The following is an 8,846-nucleotide window of genomic DNA, read 5'->3' as shown; positions in this document are numbered from 1 at the left end:
ACTTCCCTATTTTCAAAGCCACGGCAAAACACCTCCGAACTATTTCAAGTTTTATGTTCTTTCACTTTTTTTATAAACACAATTCTTGTTTTCTTTGGAATGAACGTTCTGCGTTCGGTTCCTTTTTTCTTTCAATTCTGGATGTAAACCTCCCAGTCACACGATTCATGTGGGTTCCTGATCAGTAGCCTAATTTTAAGAGGACATAGTTAGGCCCTCACTTCACGGAGAGAGGCACACCTGTCCGACCGGAAGTTGCGATGACGCTACCATCTTTATGTAAACATCCCAAGCACTTCGATTCTCTTTCAGACAGTCTTTTTTTCTTCTCCGTTTCGTCACGATGGTGGCTACAGTCCCGACGCGCTGTTTCCACCGGCCAGTGAGTCTCTATGAGCGTCCCTAACCCCCTAAAGAAACAGGTGTGGGGCAGGGCCGAACCCTCGAGGCCAGCAGGGGAGGCGTCGGTGGGCCTGCACGGCTGTTTAACTACGCGTGGGCCGCGCTGACCCGGACTCTGCGCTCTGGGGCCGCGGGGCTTGGGAGCACGCGCGCGGCCCCGCCGATGAGACCGGCGGCGGCGCGGGCAGCCCGGCGGGGCGGGGCGAGGCGGGCCCGGCGGAGCAGGGGCCGGGCGTGCGGAGGTAGGACCCGCCGGCGGAGGCGGGCTCTCCGCGGCCGCGGTCGACGCGCTCTCCGCTCGCCGCGGGCCGGCGCTCCGATCATGTCCTGGTGGCGCGCGGCGCTGCCGGGGACGCGGCTGATCCGGCGCGGGAGCGGCTCCGCGCGCCAGCTCGGCCGGGCGGCCGGAGCTGCGGCCTCCGGGTACGGGGTCGGCGTGGCGCGGAGGCCTCGCGGGGGTCTGGACCAAGCGGTGGGCGCGGGGGCCTCTTCCCCTGGCGCCGGGGAGGGGGGCCCTCGAAAGTGGCGGGAGCTCAGGAAGGGTGGGGGGAGAATGGTGCCCTAAGCGGTTGTGTAGACTGACGGCTCCTGTGACTCTTAGGATGGAAATACCCGAGTCGTGGTCACTTGCCCTCCCCCCCCCCCCCCCCGCCCTCCCCGCATAATAAATTGGGATTTCAGATAAACAGAGAATATTTGTTTAGTCTTAGTGTATCCCAAACGTTGCACGAATCATACTTGGACTAAACAGTCACTTGCTCTTTATATGAAGTTCTAATATAATCGAGCGTTCTGCATTTTTATTTGCTAACTAAACCTGGCAAGGCTGCTGCAGGAAGTGAAGGAGCCGCTTCCTTGCTAAATGGCCAAGTGTTTGAGGATGGGGATTGTGACTTAGGCTGATGTCGCCTCTGGCTAGACCGAGGATTGCTTTCCTTGTACTTCCCCAGTGCTGTGGAGGATCCACTGCCTGGGCTGATGCTGTGTCACCCACAGGCCCCCGCCGCTGCTCCAAGGTGGTTCTGCCAGCTGGCATATCTGTGCCTGCCACCATGCATCCATCCTTCTGTCTTGGAGTCTCTTTCTGCTTACTTGGTGTGGTAACTCCGACCAGTTCTGCAAGACTCCACAAACTTATTTTTTTTTTTTAATTTTTTTTGACGTTTATTTATTTTTGAGACAGAGAGAGACAGAGCATGAACAGGGGAGGGTCAGAGAGAGAGGGAGACACAGGCTCCGGGCTCTGAGCTGTCAGCACAGAGCCCCACGCGGGGCTCAAACTCACAGACTGTGAGATCATGACCCGAGCTGAAGTCGGACGCTCAACTGAGCCACCCAGGCGCCCCAGACTTCTTATTTTTAATGTTTATTTATTTTGAGAGAGAGAGAGAGGGAGAGAGAGAGAATGAATCCCAAGCAGGCTCCATGTGGTCAATACAGAGTCCCAGGTGGGTCTCCATCCCATGAACTCTGAGATCATGACTTGAGCCAAAATCAAGAGTCCTACGCTTAACTGACAGAGCCACCCGGGCGCCCCAAGACTCCAGGAACTTTTGATTAACTTTATTGGCTAAGTTGGTGACCCACTTGGGAAGGTGCTAATCACTAATCACGTGGTATTAATTATTTGACTGACAGGTCCTTGGGTGTTTTTTTCCAATGATATGTATTCCTGGAGCATTTAGCATTTTGCCTACTTAGTATCTAGTAGGTGCTCCATAAATGTGTTCTGGCGAGTGGGTACATGAGTACTGAAGTGAAAAGTTGCTTGTGCGCTTCTCAGTTGATGTCCTTTTCTTTATTGGGTAATAACTTTTGCCAAGCTTAACCAGAATTGGAGGAGAAAGTTGCTTTCCAGAAACTTATTCTTTTATTTGGGTGGGTAGAGGGTGATATTTCAGATGCATCTCCTAACTCCTCTCACTCCCCAAGGAAACATTCCTGTGAAGGTTCTGTTGAAACTGCTTCAATAGTAAATATTGTAATAGATGTTTTGGGGATGACAATTAGATGTGGGACTGGAGATGAATGGAACTTGTTTTCTTAGTTGATAAACCAGACAGGTTGCTGATTTATTACATTAAAGCACCTTCTTAGGTCCAGGTCAGTGCTACTTACTGCCCCTGCCCCCCTTTTCCCCCCTGGTTTAGGCTCCAGGAACTCAGCCTGCTTTTTTCTTGATTTGCACCCTCTGCTGTCTTCCTAAGTTGGCTGCAGTCTCCCTAGTTTGCTACTCCTAACCCTTTCCTGAGATAAGTGCACAGGCCCTTTTTGTTTTAAATATTTCCTTGCCAACCATTGGGAAGCAAGGAATAATAGATTGTAAACATTGGGGAGTTCTAATGTTATAATGTTCCCTTGGAGTGGTCTCTGCCTCTAACTTTTTGTAATTACTGAAGGTGATGTTTGCTATAGCATCCTTATTCTAAGTGCATAGGCATGGCTATATAGATCAGTTACTCATCCTCCAAGGATAACATATAAAAATCTATTTTTTTTTAAAGTAAGTTTTGGGGCGCCTGGGTGGCGCAGTCGGTTAAGCGTCCGACTTCAGCCAGGTCACGATCTCGCGGTCCGTGAGTTCGAGCCCCGCGTCGGGCTCTGGGCTGACGGCTCAGAGCCTGGAGCCTGTTTCCGATTCTGTGTCTCCCTCTCTCTCTGCCTCTCCCCCGTTCATGCTCTGTCTCTCTCTGTCCCAAAAAAATAAATAAACGTTGAAAAAAAAAAAAAAATTAAAAAAAAAAAAAAAAAAATAAAGTAAGTTCTATGCCTTGATGTGGGGCTGAAACTCACAACCCCAAGATCAAGAATCACATGCTCTACCGACTGAGCCAGCTAGATGCCCCCAACATTTAAATTTTAACACTCACAGTGAATGAATGAAATGTTTAGAGGGAGACTTTTTTTCTATCAAAACTTGAGTTTTGCAACATAATGGTAAGGAAAATATTTTTTGAAATATTTGAAGCTTCAATTCTTTATCTTACTCTCTTAATCTTTATATAATTTGAGTAATTCTCTTTTGAAACCTGGATTATTTTATGATTCTTTTGTAAGATTTGTAATTTTACTCTAATTAGTTTGCATCCGGATGCTGGATATGGTTTGGACAATGCAGTAAGGCCTGGCTGATGATGAAAGATAGGTGGATGGGTAAAGGTTTTAGGCATAGGCATAGAGATTTGGTGATACAAAACTAGTCAATTTTTAGTGACTATATTCCTGTTACAATGAATGCCCCTTTTACAAGCTCCCAGCAGCTAGGTTTTGGATAATAAATATCTAGAGGATCCCTGTAATTAGGGAATAATATTAGTAATGTTAAACATTATTGAACATTTACTGTGATCAAGGCATTGTTCTACTTTTTATCAATTCATTTAATCTTCATAAAACCCTTTGATGCAGGAGTGACTATTATTCCCATTTTACGGGTTGGGAAACTTGTAGCTATGGATGTTGTGGTTGAGATACCTTAGTTTCCTTAAAATCTTTGAATCTTTGTAGAATGTTTCACAGGGTGTGCATGGAGATTTAGCATGTTTTAATAAGAAAATGGGAACTGTATTTTTAAACTAATGGTCAGGTCATAAGATCAGTCTTTAGGACAGTCTATTTGAAATTTGGTGTCGGAAATAAGAGTGCACCAGGCTTTAAACACAGTAAATGCGACTTACCCAAATAATTAAGGACATTAGGAGGCTAGTTAGAGAAGCACACAGTCCCTTTTGGTTTTAGTAAACAAATACTTTGTAAACTGATATTTTGTACTAATAATAAGTAAAATTATTTTTTCTGTTTCATAGATTTGGATCTATATCTGCATATCAGGTTTTATTCAAATGGATCTTGTCTGATATATTGTCTTTAATGATATGTTATCTTTAATGTTTAAAGCTACATTGCCTTTTAAAATTCTTTTTAGGATGGGGAACAGCACATCATCATCTTTGGGGAAGTCAGCAACTGCTCCTGTGAATCAGATTCAAGTGAGTGATGTGGGAGATGTAGGAAAAAACTTTCCTATGTGGAAAAAGAATTATGTCTTATACATTTAATGTGCTTTTTCAGTATCTGAACTGACATAGTTCAGCAAATGAATTACTAAGTATATATTTTAAAATCTGCTCTCAAAATAATCCATGTGGCAGGAAAGTTCTAGATCATTTTGGTAGTCACAATTTACGAGATTTATTATTAATAGAGCCTTTACTCCCTCTAAGTTGGATCTGTGAAGTTAGCTCCTCCTTTCCATCAGACCTAACTCAGGTCTACTTTTGATAGCAGTCAAGCTGTTTTTAGCTAGGGATCGTGTTTGATTTTGGCCTGGGAAGCTGTTTAACAGCTTTCTTCCCTAACACAGAACTTTGTACGCTGTAGTTACTCTATAAATGATCCCCTCAGGAACACTGTGTGCTGCTGTGTACTATTTTCCTCTCTTTCACTGCAAGCCCCAGTTAATTTTGCCTCAGAAAACTTCTCTTGTGTGTATGTTTTTCTTCCCTTGTAGTCTACAACACATACTCATGTTTATCTTTCTCTGTTCTTCACCACCAACCACCACCACATATAAACATTTCTGCCTTTAATTTATTTGGCTAAAAAACAGCTGATGAATGTAACAGCAATGTTGGAAACCTATTGTGAGGGAATTGCCTCTTTGAAAAGAATACAAAATCATGAAAACTTAGCAAGGTTGAGCTTGAGAGAAGGTGAGAAGGATCACTCGAGGAACTGTCACCGTCATCTTGAGTTTCAACTCACTTTGGAATCTCTTCACTGTTTTTACTGCGTGTCAGCACCCGGGATGCTCAGCTCTCTCTAAATGATGGTTTCAGTGTGCCTATAACCTCAGGCAGCATGGTGGAGGAAAGAGCACACAGGGTTTGGTGTTGGGACAGGTTGGGTAAAATCCTAGTATTGTTAACTTGTCAGCCTCAATTTTCTCACCTATAACATAGATTCATTAATACATTTCCAGTGTGACTGGCTTTCCCCGAGACAGACTTCTATACTAAATATTATGAATAAGCAGAAGAGAAAGCAAAAAAGTAGACCCATTTGCAGAGAGCTAGACTGTGCCTTAAAATCCTTCTGACACCAAAGGATGGATGTACCTTTAGAATTACTTTGCCTGGGTACTCTACCCTTTGATTTTTGGCTTTCATCTGGAAGGTGTTGCTTATGACCCACATAAGAACAAGTTAGACAGATGCTTGGGTGCTAGACCTGTCTGTTCAGAATCTCTTGAAGGACCTGGGCATTCAAATATTTAGAGACAAAAAAGAAAACAAATTTCACAGGTGACACAAATGCATAGCAAAGTCTCATGGTCTTTGTGATAAAGGCCTGGAGAGTTGTTTCCAGACCAGGCTGATCTTAGAATCATCTGGGACATTTTTTTTTTTAATAGTTTCTTTTTTTAAAATTTATTTTCTAAAGTTTGTTTATTTATTTTGAGAGAGAGTGAGCAAGAGAGAGCACACATGCACAAGCAGGGGAGAGAATCCCAAGCAGACTCCGCATGGTCAGTGCAGAGAATGATGTGGAGCGTGAACTCACGAACCTTGAGATCATGACTTGAGCCGAAATCAAGAACCACCCAGGCGCCCCTTTTAAAAGTAGTTTCTGACTTCTGCATGAAACCCGTTGAATCAGCATTTCTGGTAGTGGGTTTTCCAGGAACAACAGTGTAAGAAGGCCTTATCAATACTGTAATAAGATTTTTTTTTTGTTTTGTCTTTTTGTTTTTGTTTTTTACTATAAAGATACACAGGAAGTAGTGGAAGTTGAGGGGTAGGCTGTTTTTTTTGTTTGTTTGTTTTTTAAGCTTATTTACTTATTTTGAGAGAGAACACAAGCAGAGGAGGGACAGAGAAGGAAGGAGAGACAGAATCCCAAGCACCAACAGTGCAGAGCCTGATGCTGGGCTTGAAGTCATAAACTGTGAGATCATGACCTGAGCCAAGATCAAGAGTCAGCTGCTTAACTGACTGAGCCACCCAGGTGCCCCAAAGCCTTACATTTTAAAGAGAAATCATGTGTCAGTCCTCACCATTAAAAGTTAAAGACGGTAAGGAGTTAACTTCTGAATACCTACTGAGTATTTAAGAGGCAAGGTAACAGAGTTTAAGTGCCTGGACTGTAGAATTATACTTCCCTGGATTCAAATCCCAGCTTTCCAACTCTTATTAGATGAGGACTATGAGTAAGTCACTTAGTTTCCTCTGTGTCTCACTTTCCCCATCCGTAAAGTAGAGATAATAACTGGACCTTATCTCAGGATTATAATGAGGCTTAAATGAGCTAGTAAAGGTTAGGTGTTAAGAATTGTGTCTGGCACACAGACATGTTTGCTGGATATGAATGTGCTGTGGTTATCACTCCATGCCAGCTTTCCATCTGTTACATCCTTTTGACCTAAAAACATCCCTTGGAAATGAATAATATTCTCAATATAGAGATAAGAAAATAGATGATGGGGCTTAGTTTGAGCACTGTGTCATGAGACTCCAGAATCCATACCCTTTCCACTATCATCATGATTTCTTTCCAGGAGTTAATGCCTAGAATTAAAATAATTATTTTGTTGTTTGTTTGACTTCAGGAAACAATTTCTGATAATTGTGTGGTGATTTTCTCAAAAACATCTTGTTCTTACTGTACGATGGCGAAAAAACTTTTCCATGACGTGAATGTTAACTATAAAGTGGTGGAATTGGACATGCTTGAACATGGAAGTCAATTTCAAGATGCTCTCTACAAAATGACCGGTGAAAGAACCGTGAGTATATCTTTGGTGGTGCTTTTCCCCCAGATAGGTGGTGACTTGGGTCACCTAGAGCCTGGACTGTCGTGTGAGGAAAAGTGGGCCAGGTGTTCACTCATCCTCTAAGAATTTTGTGTTGATAAAGAAATGGCAGATCTGGGAACAAGATTCAGAGACTGGATACAGCAGAGTTCATTCATTTTATTTTTATTCTTGGCGTGGTGTGTGTGTGTGTGTGTGTGTGTGTGAGAGTGTGTGTGTTTTGACTGGAAGAGTGGGGTGATAGTGTTGTCATCAGTGTTTGTGAATCCTTAAGGTCCTCCTGGAGCTCCTAAGATGAAATCCTTCCTCCCTTTACTTGAACAGTACAGACCAGGGGTCAGTCTTCAGGTACTGTGCTAATAGGAGTGCTTTAGTTCTTCATGTTTTTAGATTCCTGAAATTTGTCCAGTAATATGCATTTTTTTCAGTGAAATGCATTGTCAGGAAAATATACAATGTCGCCATTTCCATTTTTATTTCTGTTTGTATGGAAGATGTTTAATAGCATATCTTCCCTTTTAGTAAACAAAGAACCACCTACGAAAGAACCACCTAAACGTATAAACAATAACTATAGACTATTATTTTACCTTTTATATGCCATAGCAATTAGAAGGAGGGGCTTAAGTGTCAGATTGCCCTAGATTTAAATCTTAGCTCTGTCATTTACTATCATTGTGACTTTGGACAAGTTCCTGTGCCTCATTTCCCTCCAAAATAAGGCTAAAAATAGTACCTACCTCAAGGGTTGTGAAGATTTAAGTACATACTTTGTGAAAGAGGGTAGTCTGACATCTGGCGTATAAAACTACCCAGAGTGTGAGGGTCTATTATTATGTGAAATGGTCTTATACTTCTAACAAGAGAGTGATGACCTAATCTTTTGTTTATCCAACAGGTACCAAGAATATTTGTCAATGGAACTTTTATTGGAGGTGCAACTGACACTCATAGGCTTCACAAAGAAGGGAAACTGCTTCCACTAGTTCATCAGTGTTATTTAAAAAAAAGTAAGAGGAAAGAATTTCAGTGATGTAGGTGCTCATAATGTTGCTAGTAAAATGTTAGTGATTTAAAATGATCATGCCTGATAATGCCTTTTAAATGTTTGAGGATGTTTTAAAAATGTAAATTATCTTTATGGGAAAGTTCTAAAACTAATGAGCAATAAATTGCTGTGGAAATCTCTTCTTCCTACTTGCCAATTCTTGAGCAAAGGGGATGATATTTAAAACTAAAGGGAGTTGTATCAAAAGATGAGGAGAGAATGTATTTTATTAGGAATTTAAATATGGGGGCACCTGGGTGGCTCAGTTGGTTAAGTGTCTGACTCTTGATGTCAGCTCAGGTCTTTATGTCAGGGTCATGGGTTCAAGCCCCGTGTTAGGCTCCACTCCAGATGTGGAGCCTACTTAAAAAAAAAAAAGCCTTTAGGAATTTATATATGAATTTTACAACCAAGAGCTAGAAGCTAAGCATTTGGGATTCTTTATTCTGTGTAGTATTCAGAAGGAGTTAATTCCTTACCTTTTATGGCTTTCAGTGGTGAGGACTGCTTTGTAATTTTTCTCTTTAAAATGTAAGGTTCTTATCGCTTCTCGGCCTTTTGGCTAAGATCAAGTGTAAAATGTAA

The 8,846-nt window shown here is 42.3% G+C and overlaps 1 protein-coding gene across 3 annotated transcripts; it reads left to right on the top strand.

Moving 5' to 3' along the window:
- Window positions 1-301: 301 nt before the first annotated feature.
- Window positions 302-8,401, top strand: GLRX2 (glutaredoxin 2). Of its 3 annotated transcripts, none has more exons than XM_047076569.1 (4): window positions 302-382; window positions 4,328-4,391; window positions 7,010-7,186; window positions 8,112-8,401. In XM_047076569.1, the coding sequence occupies exons 2-4, from the start codon at window positions 4,329-4,331 to the stop codon at window positions 8,244-8,246; spliced, it is 375 nt and encodes a 124-aa protein (XP_046932525.1). In that variant the 5' UTR covers window positions 302-382; window position 4,328; the 3' UTR covers window positions 8,247-8,401. The 3 variants fall into 3 exon arrangements, with proteins under 3 accessions (XP_046932525.1, XP_046932526.1, XP_046932524.1); XM_047076570.1 differs by having other exon boundaries at window positions 337-422; XM_047076568.1 differs by lacking the exon at window positions 302-382 and adding an exon at window positions 710-825.
- Window positions 8,402-8,846: the final 445 nt, after the last annotated feature.

Source organism: Lynx rufus, unplaced genomic scaffold (assembly GCF_022079265.1).
Source record: "Lynx rufus isolate CCGP_SWC_20201006 ecotype Redwood Valley unplaced genomic scaffold, mLynRuf1.p SCAF_15, whole genome shotgun sequence".
Taxonomy (NCBI): Eukaryota; Metazoa; Chordata; class Mammalia; order Carnivora; family Felidae; genus Lynx; species Lynx rufus.
The sequence above is the reverse complement of the archived record's forward strand: the minus strand, read 5'-3'. Positions and strand labels throughout refer to the sequence as shown.

Coding starts and splice junctions, on each gene's coding strand:
- GLRX2 (XM_047076568.1), top strand. CDS start 725: ATGTCCTGGTGGCGCGCGGCGCTGCCGGGGACGCGGCTGATCCGGCGC. Junction 4,392..7,009: donor CTCCTGTGAATCAGATTCAA/GTGAGTGATGTG, acceptor GTTTGACTTCAG/GAAACAATTTCTGATAATTG. Junction 7,187..8,111: donor AAATGACCGGTGAAAGAACC/GTGAGTATATCT, acceptor TTTATCCAACAG/GTACCAAGAATATTTGTCAA.